Source organism: Trachypithecus francoisi, unplaced genomic scaffold (genome assembly GCF_009764315.1).
Source record: "Trachypithecus francoisi isolate TF-2019V2 unplaced genomic scaffold, Tfra_2.0 Lachesis_group1, whole genome shotgun sequence".
NCBI lineage: Eukaryota > Metazoa > Chordata > Mammalia > Primates > Cercopithecidae > Trachypithecus > Trachypithecus francoisi.
The window spans coordinates 63,299,057-63,320,112 of NW_022681454.1; the positions used below are offsets into that span (position 1 = coordinate 63,299,057).

A 21,056-nucleotide genomic window follows, 5' to 3' on the forward strand; every position below is an offset into this window, starting at 1 on the left:
GGTAAAATATTTAATGATTATTATGAATTAGAAGATGACTTTTTTATAATTATTTTTATATTTTTCTTTTATTTTCTGTAATCTAATTTTGTGAAGTGAGAATGTATTGCTTATATGCTATGCATTTTCTAATAATATAATGAACTTCCAAGTTTTCTTTGATAAGATTGTGGATGCTTTCCTACCTAATCCTTATCAAAATCTAGGCTGGAAAAAAATCATCATATTTCTCAAAACATAGTTTTAATCTTGGCTAAGCTGCTTACCTGTTCAACATAGTTTTGACCACATACTGAGTGGCCTTTGCTATAGTGATCTTTGGTATTGTACATCAGGTTTTCACTGACACACAATTTAATAAAAAGTGTTTCGTTATCCTTTTCCTTGTTTATTTTTTCTTGAAATAGCATGTTAAGTAAGAGAGACTTACTTGACCCTATTTTTCAGTTCTTCAGAAGCACATGAGGCTTTATGAATGGAACTGATCTGTTTTTTTCTAGGGTTTATGTGAACTCTTGAGTCCAGTCTGAATGTAGGGAAAACAAATTTCTTTCTAAGTCTCGCCTCATACAGTGTTAAAGTGAGAACTCAGGTGTGAGGTGAACTAGATTTATACAGACTAGATTTTGTCATCCATCTCTGCAAACTATGAAAGAATATAAATATGCCATGTATTTACAAGTATACTATTAAAGTCCATCAGACTGAAATTGGGTAGAGAAACTTTTAAAATGGGAACATCTTAACATAAAAAAAAAAAAGGATACCTTGTTTCCAGGGTCCAAACTAGTGGGTGTAGCTCCTGGTTTTGACCTGGACAATGTGCCTCACTCCCTTTCTTTCTAGGGATATTTATAAGTTCCTAATTCTATGTTTACTCTTTCATTTTGAAACAAATTAGCATTGACTCTGACAAAAATAATTTAAAAACCTACGAATTTGACTGTGAATTACTTCCTTCATTTCAGAGAACCATAAAAATTGGGAAGTTTTTCCCATAAAATGACAGTAAAAGACAAATTTAGGAACTATATTAAGCTTAATTCCTAAATTCACTTTGCAAATATTCATTACTTGACTTTATTTTGGCATCAATTAGATATTATGATGAAGAAAGTTTATGCTTTACTTCATTTTATGTTAAGAATGTAATAGAATAATAGCATAAATTTTTTAAAACAATTAAAAAATTGCTGTGGTTTCTCTTCCTGTAATAGCATTATAAACATGAATTAACTAATGTAAATAAATATTAGAAGCTAAAAGAGCCCTTCTATCCTGTGAATTTATTACTGATAACCTAACAGCACTAGTATCATGTTATATCAAAGAATAAATGAGGCATACTAATGACTGTCAGTGCACACGTCTTACATCAGAGTAATGTGAAGTAATTTAGCTTGATTCTTAGGTCATATACTAGGTTCAGTGTTGTTTGTCAGGAGTGACAAAATCCTTTTGTCTAAGTGTTTAATTCCTCTCTTGTGGACTAGATTAACACAACCCGCTATACTAAGGCCCTCGTAGAAAGAAAGTGGGCTCATGTTTATCTAATGACTATACCATAAATCAGGCATTCAATAAAAAATTACAAGACACACAGAAAAGTATAAACAAGGTCTGAAGATTTTAAAAAAAGCAATAATCAGAACAAGAGTCAGTTGTTAACACAGATGTTGAAACTCTTGAGCAGGGGATTTAAAATAACTTTGATTATTATACTAAATATTCTGATGATAAAGATAGACAAGATTCAAGATCACATAGATAAATTCAGCACAGAGAAGGAAACTGTAACAAAGAATAACTAGAAATGCTATAAAAAATTTACTAACAGAGAAAAAGAATTCATGTGACTGGCTAATCGATAGACTTGACACAACCTAGGAAAGGATTCGAGACCCTGAGGCAATGTCGTAGATCTAACATTTGTAATCCTAGGAGAAAAAAGAGCAAAGCAGAAAATGTTTAAAGAAACAGTGGTCAAAAACTTTCCAAAAATATAGACAGAAACCAAAAGCATAGATAGAAGATACTCTGAGAACACTAGGAATAAATTATACACACACACATACACACACGCCCACACAGCATATTGTATTGAAACTGCTGGGAACTAAAGACAAAGAAAAAATCTTGAAGACAGCAACAGAAAAAAAAAAAGACTGATTATCTACAGAAAAATAAGGACAAGAATTATAGTAAAGCTTTTGTCAGAAATCATGCAACAAAGAGGAAAATAATAAAATCTTAAACGTAATGAAATAATACTGTCAACACATAATTCTAGGTCCAGGAAATATATTCCTCAAAAGTGAAGGAGAAATATCTTCTCAGACAAAAATGGAGGGAGTAAAGCAGTAAGAAAAAAAAATGATTTGAACAACACTATCAATTTGATCAAACTGACTTTCATAGATCACTCTACTGAACTACAATAGAATACACCTTCTTCTCAAAGTCACACGGAACACATGCCAAGATAGACCATATTTAGGGCCATAAAACACACCCGAACACATTTTTAAACATAGAAATAATAAGTGTTTTGTCAGTCCAATGTAATTAAGCTAGACATCAATAACAGAAATATATCTTAAAAATTATCAAATATGAGGAAATTAAGCATCATACTTTTAGATGACCTATAAGTCAAAGAGGATGTCTCAAGGAAAGTAGAAAATATTATTATTTTTGCTGTTACAACATCCAGTCAAGATGATGTTTCCTGAAGTTTCCTAGCTTACTCCTTTACTCCTATCCTCATTGGTGAGGCTATGCCATATATTTATATATACTGTTGGATTCATTTGTCACAGGCTGTATTCCATCTTAGGTTTCTGCAACATCTTGGTTTACTTCTATTTTTAATTTGCAATTAGCAATATTCACTCTTAAAGCTTAAGCCTTCTGCGTGTTTTGGCAAATGTATGTAGTCATATATTCACCACTACTTTATCATATGTAAGGGTTCCATCATGCTAACATTTTCCATGTGTTGACCCTCTGTAGTAAAAAACAAACAAACAAACAAAAAACTAACATCTTTCCTTTCCATCAACTCTAGAAACCACTTAGTAGGTTTTCATTCCCATAGTTTTGCCTTTTTTTCTATTTTCCCCTTATATTCATTCCTTTCTTTGTTTTTTTCTTTTTTTCCCTCCCTCCCTTCCTTATTTTTTTTCTTGTTTTCTTCTTTTAGTCATTTAAACAATGTTAGTGAGTACTGTTACAGGCAAGAAAATATATGAGAAAGGCAACCCAGCAGATAAAAAGTATTAGGTTGGTGCAAAAGTAATTGCAGTTTTTGCCATTACAAGTAATCATATAGTGACATCATTAATAAAAAGCATTTGTAATGTAAAGCTTCAAAGGCATTATGGTTTTGTAAATGAAGAAGTTGAAAATCTGTGTTTAAACTTAATTGACCCCTTATTTGAGAATGAAATACTAAAAAATAGGTATTGTTAAACTCATTATTTTGTGATTAACAAGATAGGAAATCAGTAGATTATGTCTGACAGTTGAAAAAAGAACGGATGATAAGCATATGAGTAACTTCTTTTGTTAGACACCATCTCTCAATCCACAAACGGTAAGTGATTTTAGAAGACTGATGGACCAGAACACGTCCTGCTATTTGTAGTCAGGGAAATAGGGTGCCTTTTCACCCGTGACGGACTGCTATGCTCTTGAAAATGTCAAGGGATTTAATTTACAAGAGAAACATTCTGCAAAGATATGTTACTAAATATGTTGCCATAAGTATGCAACTCATTGGCAGATTTTTATAACGTGTTTGTGGTTTTTAATATTTTCCTAATCTCCTTCAATTACAGGGAAAATCTTTAGTCATCTTTCTATACCAATGTGATAAACTTGAATCTGAAGAGTCTTTGGCAAAGTGTGAATGTTTGTGTTCTAATGGCAAAAAGGAGCTGTAATAAATGCTATGTTCTAATTTATGAAATTAGAACTAGTTTAATTTATGAAACTAAACTATTTCTAGTTTAATTTATGAAAATAAACTATTAGGCCTGAAATATATGGAATAACTTGAGAATTCATCTGAATATCAGATAATGTTTTGAGTACTGGATATTCAAAGTGAAAACAATGCTCACATTTATTAAAAATAATAATGTGATAATAAAATAATATTCTATTTAATAATATACTAATAATAGTTACATTGATAATATAATAGGAAATTTAATAGTAATGTTAATTGAGACAAATACGTAAATTACACTCCACGTAGCTGCTTATTCAATTGTAGGCATTAAAATCATCATTATTACTTTTGCTACAATGAACATTATCAAAAGGGATGGATCACAGAGGAACTTCTAAAAAACATCAAAAGAGCTATTAGCTTTGAACTAAAAGAAGGTCACATATTCTTTAAAACTTGAGTGAATTAAAGTTATATTCAGATTTAGATAGAATTATTGATGTGTCCTACTAAGAAGTGGATAGTGTTTATGCTCAATGGACTCAGTGTTGTCTATGAAGCAGAAAGGAAAATTGTTTTCTGGTGAGTTAAGTTTGAAGTTTAGGGAGAGTTGAAGGCAGTTAACACTAACGTCAACAAGAAAAAGAGTTTGGTAAGATGTCTTTGGTTACCAACACAGTTTAAAAAACATAAACTTACTTTAAAATTCATCTGTTTTGTGGAATGGCAGTAGAAACCAAATTCAGAGTTTTGTGTGGTTGCGTGTTTTCCAGGTAGGGTTGGCTAAGAATAGAGGGGGCAGAAAAATTACATGAGCTATCAAGATAATATTTAAAATAATCGAGCATGAAGTCTGGGCTGTGTAAGAAAGGAAGTGAGATCAATAGAGAGTAGAAAAAATGAAATGTAATCAGGATCTTAGTGGATGGGAATGGAGTGAATGGGTTCTATGAAGACAAAGAAAAATTCTCTTGGCTTCTACTTATATCACCTTTTCAAAATATATGTCATATGTCAACTTCTGAAAATCCCTTAAATGTTCAGTTGAATAAGAAAGGAAGTAATGCTAAGAGGAATTGTATAGAATGGAATACAATGGGAATTATAAAGGATTGATGTATTCTATGGGGTCAAAGATAAAGTCTTCAAAATTTAAAGTTTTTCACTCGTTGATGACATATATCATATAATGTTACTCCCCACTGGAAACTGCTGTAATGTATTCCCATTACAACCAAATGCTTAACAAATAACTTTCATCCCTATCCCCTCCTTCCTGATCTGCTTTCCTTATAGCTTTCCCTATCCCTCCATCTTCTCAGGATGTGTTGACTCTCTTGGAGCCCAAGTATGCCTCAGAGCCCATGTTTGCACCCATGTGTTTGCTTTTGCTCTTTCTTCATTTGGTGACACCATTAATGAGGAGTCTTGAGAGGTTTATAGTCTTAGCAGCTGACTCCATACTTTAGTCTGACAAAGTGGACTGAGAGACGAGGAATGAGGGCTCTGGTGAAGGTTTGAGGTTAAAATTGTGGCAAATAATACATATGAATAAATCAGAAAGATGGTAGAATGATGGCTAAATAGTTCTGTGAGCCAAGCTGTGGTGGGAGAACATAAAACTTGTAGTGTTCTAGGTTATTGGTTATGATAAATAAAATTGAAGTCTCCAGAAAGTGCATATAAAGCATTTTGGTGGTACACAAGCTAGTTTAAAGCTAAGTTAATTAACTGCTTATATTAGCATCGATAGCCTCGGTGGTCAATATGAACAATAAAAATGCTGATTATACACCAATGAATCACTTGAAATTTTATTTTGAGGGGAAAAGAAATGTGTTTTTGTAACTCAGAAGCATTGGTAAAAACATCTTAAGTAGTCATCAACCTAATGAAACCACAATGCAAACCCAACATATTGAACATGAACTCATGGGAAGGGTATACGCAATTCAGGAAATACTCTGAAGTCTTCTTTGACTCAGTATTCCTGTTTTCACAATAAGCCTGTCCAAACATGCTGGTAGTATGAAGTAATATGGTAGAGAACTGTGAAAGGTAGATTTTCCAGGCAAACCTAAAAAAAAAAAAGTAAAAAAAAAAAAAAGCAATACTGGACTTATATATTACAGAAGATAGTTTTTGTTTATGTATACACACACACTTGTCCATCTTAGTCTGGCAGAATGTTATTTATAACTATTACAAGTTAACATTTTCTCATGCTTAAGATAATTCATGGCATATAATATTATTTTTAATAACTATCTGTGTTTCTGCTTGATAGAGTCAATACAGTCTATGAGGTAGAAGGAGAAATTGTTTCCTGGTGAGATAAAGTTAAACACAGTTTAATGAATGAGAGTTAATAGGAAGCTTATTCGATCTAGCATACAAAAATAGCAGTGTTATTTATTAATGGTACATATGTATATTTTCAGCCAATTTTAAAGGAACATTTTAATCTTATTTTCTAAGTTGCTTATTAGGCATATAAGATATTACTGCTTCCTATAATTTAAGCCTTTTGATCTAATTGGAATGTAGATTTTGGTAAAATAATGTTTTATGTACAATGACTTTGGGGTCATATTTCAATAAATCATTTTAAAATTAAATTCTTCAAATTACACTGTACATTTTTTGGCTTCTCTGTTTCTTTTATAATTTTTCTGTCAATTCAATACCTTCTGCCTCTATTTCATCTCTGATTCATCACTTGAACTTGTTGTATTATTATATCCTTCTATCTCTAATTAGCAGTTAGCACATTGTATTGTCATTTCTGTGTCTTTGTCAAAAAGGGCTTTAATGAAGGTAAATTTGGTATTATAATTCTGTATCTCTCAGGTCTCTCACATCATGGGACATATGATAAGCTTTTTTAAAAATGTAGAATAAGGATGGGCACTGTGGCTTATTCCTGTAATCCCAACACTTTGGAGGCCAAGATGGGTGGAACACCTGAGGTCAGGAGTTCAAAACCAGCCTAGCCAACAGGTTGAAACCCTGTCTATAATGGAAAAAAAAAAAAAAAAAGCTAGCAGGGTGTGGTGGTGGGCGCCTGTAATCTAAGCTATTTTGGAGGCTGATACAGGAGAATTGCTTGAACCTGGGAGGCAGAGTTGTAGTGAGCTGAGATCATGCCATTGCACTCCAGCCTGGGTGACAAGAGTGAAACTCCGTCTCGAAAAAAAAAAAAAAGTGGAATAAATATGTGAATAATGGCAGTAATAAATATTAGTATTTATAAAACACAACTGTATTCTTAGCTCTTATCCAGAACAATTATGGTATTATTTTTGTACACATGAGATTACTTTGTAAAGTTGCCTGACACTTTTTCATTATTAGGAAGGCCAAAATAACATAATAAAGAAAATCAAGTTTGTAGCAATGTACTTGAAGTCAGAAAATATCCTCTCAAAAAAACCTTAACGTGGCCTTTTGGGTGCAGTTCAGCATTGGTAGTAGAGCATTTGAGTCCTAGGGCTGGAAATCTGTATTCGATTTTTTTGGACTTAAATTTTCTCAGGATTATCATGAACAATTTATTTAACCTCCATTCCGCCTCAGGTTCTTCATCTCAAATCAATTGATACTTTGATTACGGCCATTCTTTCAGGAATAAGGTGGCATTGCATTGTGATTTGGATTTGCATTTCCTTGATCATTAGTGATGTTGAACATTTTTTCATATGTTTGTTGGCCATTTGTTTATCTTCTTTCGAGAACTGTCTAGTCATGTCCTTAGCCCACTTTTTGATGGGATTGTCTGTTTTGTTCTTACTGGTTTGTTTGATTTTGTTGTTGGTTCTGGATATTAGTCTTTTGTTGGATGTATAGATTTGAAGATTTTCTCCCACTCTGTGCGTTGTCTGTTTACTCTGCTGACTGTTCCTTTTGCCGTGCAAAAGCTCCTTAGTTTAATTAGGTCCCAGCTACTTATCTTTGTTTTTATTGCATTTGCTTTTGGGTTTTTGGTCATGAAATCCTTGCCTAAGCCAATGTCTAGAAGGAGTTTTTTCCAGTTTTCCAGAATTTTTATAGTTTCAGGTCTTTGGTTTAAGTCCTTAATCCATCTTGAGCTGATTTTTGTGTAAGGTGAGAGATGAGGATCAAATTTCATTCTCTTACATATGGCCAGCCAATTATACCAGCACCATTTGTTGAAAAGCGTGTCCTTTCCCCACTTTATGTTTTTATTTGCTAATCAAAGAATCAAAAACAGTAGATATTGGCATAGATGTGGTGATCAGGAAACACTTATACACTGCTGGTGGGAATGTAAACCTGTACAGCCACTATGGAAAACACTGTGGAGATTCCTTCAAGAACTAAAAGTAGAGCTACCATTTGATCCAGCAATCCCACTACTGGGTATCTATCCAGAGGAAAAGAAGTCATTATTAGAAAAAGATACTTGCATATACATGTTTATAGCAGCACAATTCACAATTGCAAAACCATGGAACCAACCCAAACGCCCATCAATCAATGAGTGGATAAAGAAATTGTGGTATGTATATACAATGGAATACTACTCAACCACAAAAAAGGAATGAATTAACTGCATTTTCAAGGACGTGGATGAGATTGGAGACTATTATTCTCTGTGAAGTAACTCGGGAATGGAAAACCAAACATCATATGTTCTCACTGATATGTGGGAGCTAATCTATGAGGCGCAAACCCCTAAGAATGATACAACGGACTTTGGGGACTTGAGGGGAAGAGTGAGGTGGGGGGGATAAAAGACAACAAATACAGTGCCGTGTATACTGCTCGGCTGATGCATGCACCAGGATCTCACAAATCACCACTAAAGAACTTACTCATGTAACCAAATACCACCTGTAGCCCAATAACTTATGGAAAAAAAATCAGCTGATAGTATTAACTACTTGATAGGTTTTTTGTGAACATTAAATTAGTCAATATAGGCAAGGGCTTAGAATTGTAACTGGTGCACTATATGACCTCGATAAATTATTATTACTATTACTATTTATTGTTTTGAAACCTACTTTGTCATGTTAGAAATCTGTGTTCAGGACACATAAAAAGAACAAAGCATTTAAATTAAATGAGACAGAATTCTAGGACAGGAGATAAACCTGAATGCTGCAAGAGCAAAATAAGAAAAATAAAACATGACCACACAAAGGGCATTATGATTTTTTTGAGTTGCCATCATGGCTCTAAATCCGTTGAATAAATTGTCAAAGAGAGAAATTTAAAAAATAAGCAAAAATTTTTGTGTGAAACATTAATTTTTCCAGAGAAAATGATGCAGGAAATTTGTCTTAAATGGCTTGAATTGTGTATGAAACTCTCTTGATATTGCATATCTTTTCTCAAACCAAAGTGCCAGGTCTGATTTTCTTGGCACAACTCAAAGACGACAGGAAATCATCTGTGTGAATACTATGCCTGTGACAATTTTCACTCTCAGCCATTGCTTCTGGCTGAATGTATCATTAGCTATGGAGGAAATGTACTATAATTTATATTTAAAATATTTATGAAATATGCATGCAAATTACCCAGACAACTTACATTTGTGAGTCAAAAAGATGAAAGCAAAATTTAAAACACTTTATAAACCAAAATATGATTTAATTAAAGTTGAACGTATATTACTTAATATTGTTATTTAATATCACTTTCTTCACATAAAAGTTATTGCTTAAATTCTACGCCTAAAAGCACTTACCAAAGTAAAGTAGAAGCAGTGAATTCAAGAATCTTAAAAATCCCTCTTTGAAGAGAAAAGACAAAAAATTGAAGAATTTTATTTAAAAAAATGTACAGGAACAAATCTCCATCTCATATGCAAATCATAGGTACTAAATTCTGATTTTTTTCAAATTATGTGGAAGAAACTTTTAAATGCTACATGCGTATCTAAAAAACTAAATCGTATTTAAAAATATCCAGAGAAATGATGTAACTTGCCTAAGTTCAAAAGCCTATTTATATTAGGTCTCCTGATTCCAAAACCCAAGTTGTTTATAATACATTTTAGTTCTCTGGGTTCAATGTCCTGTTCTCTCATTCATTCTTCATGTTAGAAGAATGTTTCCTAGGTCAAATGTCTTTTTTTTTTTTGAAAAAAAATAAGATAAAGGATAAACGTTAACTAGCACTTGGTCCAACTACCTTTTACAATTTCAGATACTTTTGTAACATTATTTTTATTTATTAGGCTGTATTTGCATTATGACTTATTATTTAATTTCTAGCATAGACATTTTTATTTGTTTCAGCTTCTACTTGAGTTTATTGGGATTATGTCAATGTCATCCCCCCAGTTTACTTTTAGCACGAAAGATAACTATTTTTAAGTTGCAAATAAAAAGAGAGCACTCACCAGAGTGGGGATAACTTGGTAAGCATTTGTCTTCATGTTTTTCCATGGTTCCATAATTTTGCGATATTGATATTTTACATATTGGGGCAAGGTAAACTGATAATATTGGTTGATTTTTTTCTAGAAAAAATATATAAATAATTATCTCGATATCCCATGAATCAGAGAGACCTGAACATAACCAAGTGAATCAAAACTTTATTTGGATAAATTCTACATTTTACCAAATGAATCTAATTAAAGGAAAATTGATTCATACAAAATTAACTCTATGCTTACATTTATAGAATTAACTGTAGAAGTAAGAAAATTCTTTGCTTAATTCAGACCCTAAAGCCACAGTGCTTGAGTGAAAGAAATCAAAAACAAAGAAAAATAAAATTAAAAATACATGTAAAAAGGCAAGAAGATAATTTGTTGACCAAGATAAGTGTCCCCAGTTGTAGTTTATTTTCTATTTCTGGTAGGAAAATCCTGGTCCTCAGAGTCATATAGAATGTATGATTTAACTTAGTGGAATCTATGACACTGAGCCAGTTAATCTCTCTGAGTATTATTTGCCTTGTAGAAGTAAAAGAATTAATACAGAAACAGTACTTTGTTTGCACAATGCCTCCCATATATTTTATTATGAGTACATATTTCCCTCTTCTATGTTCTATTTATCTATATAGATTTAGCCACAGATTGTTGTAGGGATTTAAGTTGGAATTAAATACAGTGGCATCTTCTTTTAGGCTAAGTTCTCATTTTTACGAAGTGGAAAATCAATGGAATTTTAGAATTGCCATGGAATAATTGTTGGGTGGATACTTAGCAATAATGTAAGTGGTACAGTTGGCAAGTGCTTCTGTAACCATTTTTAAAACTATAAGAAGACTTTTATAAAAATTAGAACTTGGTAAACATAGTATTTTTTTTTTTTTTTTGGTCAAGAGGATTGCGACTTGGCAGTTTCCAAGTAAAATCTAATCATGCTATGATTGTATGGAAAATTTACCAGATATTTTTGGTAATTCTTTGCTTCTTCAGTCAGCTCAGTTTTCTGCTAATAACAAAAATAACTGGTCATAAAATACAAAAGAAAATGTTTTGAGATTATATTTTATTAATTTTGTTTGAACAAAACTTACTTACCTCGGTGAATACTTCAGTTGATTCCTTAGGGAAAGAAAATGAATAAATAACTTCACTGGGGTAACACAATAGTAATTTTTGTCCATATCATAATAATATAGAATTAGGGCTAATTATTTTAATAATTCAGGGTCAAGCTGTTACTACCAAGAAACACAGTCCTACTTTATAGAAATCTGTTCTGAATTAAATGAATGTAAGTACACATTAAAAGGACATATCCTGTGTCAACATAATGGTACCTGACTGAAAATACATTTTATTTCATATTTTCCATTTACCTACATTGTTCATATAATGTCAAATTTCCATGTAATATGGGCAGATGCAAAAGAGAGAGAGAGAGAGACAGAGAGAGAGAGAGAGAGAGAGGAAAAATAATTAAGTCTACTGAGGTGTGTGGCAAAATCTGCATGTTCTTTCTTGGAGGACCAATGTTTTTTAGATTAGTGTCCACAGGCCCACAGTTTGAGGTGGAGAGAAAGGGTAAAGCACGTTTCCCAAGGCACTAAGAAGGAAGATCTTGCTAGCTTTGGGCCCCAGGCCACAAGATCCTGTACCACAATTCATACTTCATCTTCTCAAGACCCTTTCCAACTGTGCTCTCCCACTTGGCACTTTCTCTCACAGCGTGTGTTCCCTGAACCTGTGATTTACATAACTTGTAACCCAGTCCAGTATTCAACTCCTAAACAATATTAAACTACAGTGAAGGCAACTGACAGAATCCTGATTTGACTGTCTTATTTTAAAAATTCATTTTTTCTAATGTAACAGAGGTCAGACATATATTATCTGAAAGTGTGTGATAGAACAGCTACTCTTGACCATGTAGATGGTTCATTCCAGACCTCTAACATGACTTTGAGTCTGTGTATGTTTTACAACGGTTTTCCTTTGTTTCCATTCGGTATGTCAATAGCATAACACCTAATTTACTTAAAATAATTAGTCAACAGCAAGAAACAGGGTATTTCTCAATGAACTGGTTAATTGTTTGATTTTTAAATTATCATTTTCCTCCCTAGAGATAATCTACTAGAACATTATTTGAGAAATAAAAAGTATAATAATCAAAATTTTAGAATCAGGGCAATTAAATACTTAGCAGTATAATCTTAATATTTGTAGACAAAAGATATTTTTTATACTACAGCAAAGGTATTATTATGACAGGTGAAAAAGACTAATTGCAATAAAATTTTCAGTTCCAAAAATGGTAAAAATCTGTTTTTTAAAAAAATAAAGCAGCAGCAAAAACATAGAATACTTAGGCTGTGTGGAGACGTCTTGCTAACATGGAAGGTCTTGACTGAAAAAAATTTAGGTCAATTGAGAAAATCACAGTTAAGGAGTAAAGAGGATTTTTACGTAAACTAAAATATCACTCAATTTTATTAAAAGAGGAGAATTTCAGAAGTATTAATATTTTAATGTTTAGTTTTTAGAAATATGAATCAAATACAGCTTCATATAGAAACAATACTTTACCATATTAACAGTCTTTTTTGGTGTTTCCTTAAAGGAATAAAACAAGAATTAGACACATTGTTCTCAGTGTATTGATTATACATAATTTCCACTTGGATGTACGGAGAAAAACTACTCTTTTGTAAAGCAGAATAATAAAAACAAATTTATTTGTAATGCTTCTTTTGATCATTTTTTTAATCTCTAAGATCTGGAAACATGTAAGTGACATGGTATTTGCTAATACAGTATTTCTTAAATAAATAATAATTGAATGAATGAATTTTTTGTAAGAGTAATTTAGGAAGCACATACTTTTAGGCAACTCATTTAAATAATTTTGATAATTGCATGTTTATTTAAAACATATATATAATCAAACTTGTAAGTTAAGTATATATAATATTTCTTTTATTTTTATTTGTATTTTTTAAATTTTTGAGACAGTCTCTCTCTTGTCGCCCAGGCTGGAGTGCAATCATACTCTCTTGGCTCACTTCTACCTCCGCCTCCTGGGTTCAAGTGATTCTCCTGCTTCAGCCTCCTTAGTAGTTTGGATTACAGGCACCCACCACCATACCTGGCTCATTTTTGTATTTTTTTAGTAGAGATGGGGTTTCACCATATTGGCTAGGCTAGTCTCAAACTCCTGACCTCAGGTGATCCACCCGCCTTGGCCTCCAAAGTGTGTGAGCCACCGTGCCCGGCCTAACATTTCTTCTTATTAGCAATAACAAGTTTTGAAAAAGCATAATTTCAGGAAAAAATATTATATAAATAATAGCTTGGATAGAGAACAGGTAAGGGGAAAAAACAAATTGGCAAGTTTAAAAGTTTACAAGAATGAAAACTTACAGGAAAGCAAAAAACTAATTTAGAAGATTCCCTTCCCAGAGAGGATCTGGATTCGGAGAAGCAATGCCCTTTGGAGAATCATTAACAACAAGTCTGGACACTGATCTCTCTTTTCCTCCCCTCCTTCGTGAAATTCCCTCTTTGTCCAAGGCTAGGGCGAGGGCTGTCTCAGATACCCTGCTGCTGCTTTGCTGACCACAGACAAGATTTCTTTTCAGGGCCTGATCTCCTCCTTGCTTCTTACCTCAGTCTCAAGTCTGACTTTATTTTTTACTCTGTGTCACAATGAATACCTTCAGAAGCAGAAAAATCTCTTCAATTGCCTCTGTAACAAACTCAGAAAACTATCCAACATGAAAAATCATGCTATGGAGATCTTGCCAGGTTATAAACTAAATCTATCAGCTATCTATAAACCTCCCAGGTTGGCATTGTCTGATGGGGTGGTCTTGGGTTGTCACTGCTCCCATTGAGGCCTGCCTGGAGCAGAAGTCTCTTTCTGGTCTCTCTTGCATAATACCCATGAATGAGTTTCTAAAACTGCTTCAAGATCTAGAAGAGTGTTGTATCAGAAATGCCAGCCACTCAGTCAAAAAGCTACTGTAAATTCCTATTTATTAGTGGCTGGAAAAAATTTTAGATCACCTCAAAGAAAAATAGTTTGAAAATATCTACCAAAACTAAAAATAAATATACTAAACCTAAACAACTCAAATGCCTTCTAATTACAGGGCACTAGAGGACTGAATTGTGGAATATCATCAGCAGTGTACCTAGGTAGATTATACCTGCAAGTGACAATAAGGATGAATGTGCTAGAAATCTATTGAGGGAAAAATGCAACACCAAGGAGGCTACATCAAGTATAATATTCTTTGTAAATCTCAAAAACAAACCAAACTATACACAGAGAGAAACTTCTTTGAAAATCAGGGTATGTATGCTTTTCAAAAGAAATGAAGCCCAATCTAAATGCTAATATGAATTACTTGAAGGAGATTTTCAACAGGAAATAAGGCCCTTAGGATCTTTCTGATATCATCTTGTCATATTCAGAGTCTAACGTTAACTATGAGAATTTACTGTGTGGTAAAAGCAATTTATTACTTAATATATTAACTTTATTAAAAGTAATGTTATTGTCTAAAATGAATGTTCTAAAGAGAAATAAACACAAGCAAAACGAAATCATGTTTAGGATCATATAGGTATGAAATAAAACTTATAAAATATAGAACTATAAGTATTAATTATAATACTCATAATTTATAGTGACATGTGTTATTTATTAATTTGTAGTATTAAAGTTTGTGACAAAAATATTATACAGATTTCATGTACATATCCTCTAACCCCAAAATTTCACTTTTAGGACTGTATCGTATTAATGTATTTGTATATGTATAAAATAAATTATTATACGAATATTTTTATTTTTCTAATTAAAAAATAGAAACAACACTTATCATTAGGAAACTAATGAAGATGTATCAATGAAGATGTACACAGTGGAAGGAACTGAAAAAATTTTAAGAAAGAATGAAAACCACTAACTGATTAGGCTTTCATTTCTCATGGGAACTGGCAAATTTACTTTGGTTAGTTGATTCATGCAAGTTTAAACCTCCTTTACTCGATTATTCATAAAATTATGACAAAAGTAGTTGTTTGTTTTCATTATCACCGGTTTCCTATGTTTTCAGTTTTTTGGTGATCATCAATATTATAACATAAGGGAAAAATCAGCTTAAATATGTATTTGAAAAATGATATATAAATAAACTTATGCATGTAGATGCATATATGCATATATGCATCATCTGCTATGTCTCCATATTATTGGCAAAAGTGTAAAATATCTTAATTCTGATAGTGAGGATATGTCTCAGTAAGTGTTTTTAAATTTTTATGTGTTCAAACATCCCTATAAAACTTAGATAAATTCAATAATTCTTCCTTTAAGAAAAATGCAGATGTTTTCAAAACAGTGAAATTTTCCTATTTCCTATTTATAAAACTCTCCATCAGTCTCAAATTAAGATCTACTACTTTCCCTTAGAAGTTACAGGCTAATATGAAAATGGAAACTAGCTTTCCCATATCAATGGAGTAAAAAGGAAGGGAGGTAGAGCAAGATGATGGCAAGTTTGGTGTCTGTTCATTGGTATGGGAAGACTGTCCCAGGTCTTTTGACCAATTAATTCTGCAGGGCTTCCCTATATAAATAGCAGAATCTTCATGCCAAACTAAAACTATCATGCTTTTTATATACAGAATATTTTAAATTTATATTCCAACAGTGAAATAATAATCTATATTAGCAATGACAAATTTAAGTTAACATAGTAAATAAATTTAAAGAAGACAGAAAATCTTGTTATTTATTATATGAGTTGATATTATATACTGTTTCCAAATATGCTTGACTATTGGTTTTTCTCAAATACACTGCTATTAAGTTGTTTCATCTTTTAGGTTTTAGAATGAGGGGCTTTATATTCTTGGAAAGAAATTAAAAAAAATGTATCTACTGATTCAAGAGGAATATAGTGCCAGTCTAGCATTTGATGACAAACTTGCAACCAATTGGTGATAGAAAGGTGATGGAAAGCTAACAAGAAATCTTTTCAGGAATATCTAACTTTGACAATGTGGTTCACGAATGTCACACAAGTATATTTTCTTGGGACCCTCTTGACATCCATTCATTACCTCTTTCATACTTAGGTATTTAAAAAGATACTTATAAGGAATAAGATTGGTAAAACATAATGTACATGCATCTAAGATATATCTCATTGATGAACCATTAAATACATAAACACATTTTACCTGACTGTTATGTATAACTACTTCATTTTTCTCCTTATATTTCAACAAAATAAATAACAGATTGTTATAAATAAAAAGCAAGTCATAATAGATAAATAAAAAGTAATTCTTTACGTATATTTAATATAAGCGGTTTGTACTTACTTTCTGAGAGATGCTGGCAGATTCCTTAAAAAAATATAAATAGTATGTTTAATTACTTATAAAATTGTTATTTTTCCCTTTCTTTGGACTTTTAATTATTCCTGGAGATGAAATAAGGGAAATCAAACTGGGCTTTTTATTGGGTGGCTATATTTATTGGTCCTGTAACAAGAGAAAAAAAGCTTTAATTTTATGGTCTGATCAAAAGGCTGAGGAGAACTTGGATTATTTATTGCTCATATTAGAAAAAGCTCCTTAAGACAAATCCACTTTATGAAACAAAATGGAAATGGTTACTTAGAGTTTGAGCAAGTACTTCCTTACATTTCCCCATATTACATTTATTTCCTTTGTTAAATGAAGATACTGGTTTCTATCCTCCCCCCTACATTAAAGAATTGTTTGAAGGACCAAGTGAAATGATATATGAGCAAATACTTAGGGCATATATGTTAGATTTAAATTAAATTAGTACTTATTGTCACTATTGCTACTATTGTTATTTGTTATTATATTTGGATTGTCTTACTTTTTTTTTTTTTTTTTTTTTTTTTTTTTTTTTTTGGTGAGACGGAGATTTACTCTTGTTGCCCAGGCTGGAGTGCAAGGGCTCGATCTTGGCTCACCACATCCTCCGCATCCTAGGTTCAAGCGATTCTCCTGCCTCAGCTTCCCAAGTAGCTGGGATTACAGGCATGTGTCACCACGCTAGGCTAAATTTGTATTTTTAGTAGAGACGGGGTTTCACCAAATTGCCCAGGCTGATTTCGAACTCCTGACCTCAGGAGATTTGCCTGCCTCAGCCTCCAAAAGTACTGGGATTACAGGCGTGAGCCACTGCACCCGGCCAAGACTGTCCTACTTTTAAAGTTAGAACTTTTGGGTGCATTTTGCCTCTAGTTACTGTACTTTTTTTTGAGAAGGAGTCTTGCTCTGTTGCCAGGCTGGAGTGCAGTGGCGGATCTTGGCTCACTGCAACCTCCTACTCCCTGGTTCAGGTGATTCTCCTGCCTTAGCCTTCCAAGTAGCTGGGATTACAGGCACGCACCACCACCTCCAGTTAATCTTTATAGTTTTAGTAGAGACAGGGTTTCATCATGTTGGCCTGGATGATCTCGAACTCCCGACCTCAGGTGATCCTCCTGCCTCAGCCTCCCAAAGTGTTAGGATTACAGGCGTGAGCCACCGCACCTGGCCACTATATATATTTTTATCCTGTACCCCTCGCCCCTTAAAAATGCAAAACTTACTAGAGTGGGAACAAAGGGATAGACGCTTGTCTTATGCTGATCTCCTGGGTTCATAACAATATGATGTTGATAAGGAACCTGAAGAAATGGGAGGAAGTTCCACTTCTGATAAAATGGGCTGATTTTGTTCTAGAGAGAAAGGAAATTATGAATATTTATTCCACTATTTTATATCCTCAATGAGTCAAAGCAAATGTTAGCAAAGCTGAATGAATTAGAATTTTAATTAGAAAATTTATAAGTTGTGGCAAATTTACTTAGAAAAAGTAATAGTTTAGATACATAAAATTTACTTTAACTGTGTCTACATTTATAGTAAATTGCAGAATTGAAAAATTATCAAATTAAGTAAGACCACGGGAGAAAATTATCTATGTAGGGAAAAAAAGTATGTTTAAGAAAGGAAATGAAAAAAAAGAAAAACAAAAAACAAAAAAACCCACACAATCACAAGGTGTGTGTCTCAACTTATTCCTTTTCCATGTGCGTTGGAAATTAGTCTGGTCTTTGGAGTCAGAACTGAACTTTAATTTTCTTTACCCAGGGCACTGGAATCCATGACCCCTATCAAATTGCTTAAACTGTCTGAGCATTACTTACCATGTAGGATTATATCTGTTAAAATATAACGAGAAGTTTGCCTTGTAACTAAGTATTCTAGTAAGTTCCAGAGCCTTTGAATTGACTTTACAAAGATTGTTTTTAGGAATTAAATATAAAACCACAATAGCATTTTTTCCTCAGGAGAATTTTCTTTTAATAGAGAGTGAAAATTAAATGTGTGTAGAAAGTCAATGGGTCTTTAGAATTGTTGGATGGTTATGTTAAGAGAGGTACAAAATGAGAATGCTACTGGAAGTAGTTTGACAAAATGTAGGAAAGATATTTATAGCAACAAAGAAGTTAGTAACAATCTAAATTCCTAAAAAGACAGGTTTTATTTGGAGCATTCTATTTTTAAGTGTTCAAAAACAGATGTTTCTATTATAAAGGTTTTAGAAAGCATGCCTGTTCTGTGTTGAGATAGGATAATAATTGTCAATATTTTAGATGAATTTACTGTGTTCCAAGCAATTTTTGTATCAATTAAATATATGTCATCTAATACAATCTTGCAGGGTTAATGCAGTTCTCCGTATTTTCAGTTAAGGAAACTGGAGCTTGGAGAGGTTAAGTAAAAACTCGTGGAGCTGGAATTGGAATTCAAGTTGCCTGATACCAAAATCTATGCGCTTTCCCTACACACGCAGCAAACTTCTCTAGTCCGCAGAGGATGGAATACATCAGGAGTCCCCAAGCTTTTTGACATCAAGGACCGGTTTTGTGGAAGAAAATTTTTTCCACGGATGGGGCGGTGGTATGGTTTGGGGATAAAACTGTTCTACCGCAGATCATCAGGCATTAGAAAGCTTCTCATAAAGAGCACACGACCTAGATCCCTTGCATACGCAGTTCACAACAGGGTTCACTCTCCTGAGAATCTAATGCCAGAGTTGATCTGACGCCAGAGCTGATCTGACAGGCTAATGTTAGCTTGCCTGCAGCTCACTTCCTGCTGTGCTGCGGATGGTTCCTAACAGGCCAAGGACCAGTACCAGTACCCGCTGTGGTTTGGGGACTCCTTGATTATATGACCTCCTGTAGCTTGAGAATGTTTACACTTCAGATATTGGGGATAAATTTCTCTCTCTCTCTCGACGGAATCTCGCTCGTTCACAAGGATAGAGTGCAGTGGCGTGATCTGGGCTCACTGCAAACTCCGCCTCCCGGGTTCAAGCGATTCTCCTGCCTCAGCCCCCTGAATAGCTGGGATTACAGGTGCCCCCACACCACGCCCAGCTAATTTTTGTATTTTTAGTAGAGACGGTTTTTCAACATGTTGACCAGGATGGTCTCGATCTCTTGACCTCGTGATCTGCCTGCCTCGGCCTCCCAAAGTGCTGGGATTACAGGCGTGAGCCACCGAGCCGGCCGATACATTTCTTAATGGGATAGAATGAATTGTGTGAATATTTGAGAGAAGAAACAGCCAAAATAAGATGTTTTACTTGAAATTATCATTTCTATGAGAAATTTACCAGTTGTTTTACATAGTGCTTTTGGTCCACAGTGCGCTTAATTTCCTGGTAAGAAAAAAAAAAAAAATCTCTAAAAATACACAAAAACAAAATCCTACTACATGGTGTTAATTTTATTTTATTTGAATGAAAATTACCCCTGAGAAAACTTCTGCAGATTCCTTTTAGGGGAAGAAAAGAAGAATTAACATTACTTTCATGATTAAGCTTTGGAGTCATGCTAGAATATTAGGGGTAATTAATTAAATACTCAGGGCCCAAGCCACTACTACTTAAAAATTATGTCATTTATTAGGAATTTAATACATTAATTAAAAATTAAAACATTTATCATCAGAGTCATCACTATCAAAATAGCACATGAATAAAAATGTTTTATTTTAAATTTTTATGACTTTTTTATTATTGATACAATATCAAATGCCTACAGAAGGTGACAAGGGACACAAAATATTATGACGCAGGCCTGGTGAGGTTGTGGCAAACCAAGTCTCACATACCCTTTCTGGAGGACACAAATGTTATCTTTAAGTGACTGTCAACTGTCCATTTGAAAGTGATACTTACAGCTTGGAAGAAGAGTAAAGTATGTTTCCTAGTCCCTGACTAGGAAGAGTGCAGGCTGCACCTAAGGCCACAAGGTTTGTGGTGCCACCATGCTTCTTCCTTTCCCAGTTACTTTTTCCCATCACGTTTATTGTTTGGGTATTTCTACCATGGCAGGTGTATCTTGTACCATTGATGTACTCAACTTCTAATCTAATCCTTTATTTGGCCTCTTATTTTTAAACAAAAGAATCTCAAATTTTAAAGTGCACCAGAATATAATGTTGATGCTGCTAGCTGAGGGGCAACACTTTCAGAACTTCTGCTCTAAGAGATATTGAGAGGTTTTTCAGGATAAAACTATGTTGAAGGCAAATGGCAGCCTCTTGATTTAACCCTGGCTTCCTTTAAAATTC

The 21,056-nt window shown here is 33.3% G+C and overlaps 1 protein-coding gene across 1 annotated transcript; it reads right to left on the reverse strand.

The window, feature by feature from the left end:
* Positions 1–6,141: 6,141 nt before the first annotated feature.
* LOC117086371 (alpha-S2-casein-like) lies at positions 6,142–19,624 on the reverse strand. Its single transcript, XM_033215987.1, has 8 exons — positions 19,566–19,624; positions 16,767–16,790; positions 12,957–12,983; positions 11,466–11,489; positions 11,329–11,373; positions 10,329–10,448; positions 9,672–9,714; positions 6,142–6,281 (listed from the first exon to the last, which is right to left on the reverse strand). The coding sequence occupies exons 3-8, from the start codon at positions 12,957–12,959 to the stop codon at positions 6,220–6,222; spliced, it is 297 nt and encodes a 98-aa protein (XP_033071878.1). The 5' UTR covers positions 12,960–12,983; positions 16,767–16,790; positions 19,566–19,624; the 3' UTR covers positions 6,142–6,219.
* Positions 19,625–21,056: the final 1,432 nt, after the last annotated feature.

Bases quoted from the DNA above. Each gene is read 5' to 3' on its own strand.
- LOC117086371 (XM_033215987.1), bottom strand. The intron at 10,449-11,328 runs GTAAATTTTCCA...TATTTTTTCTAG, and splicing joins AGAATTACCAAAAATATCTG to AAAAAAATCAACCAATATTA. The intron at 6,282-9,671 runs GTAAGTGCTTTT...TTATCTCACCAG, and splicing joins ACTGCTTCTACTTTACTTTG to GAAACAATTTCTCCTTCTAC.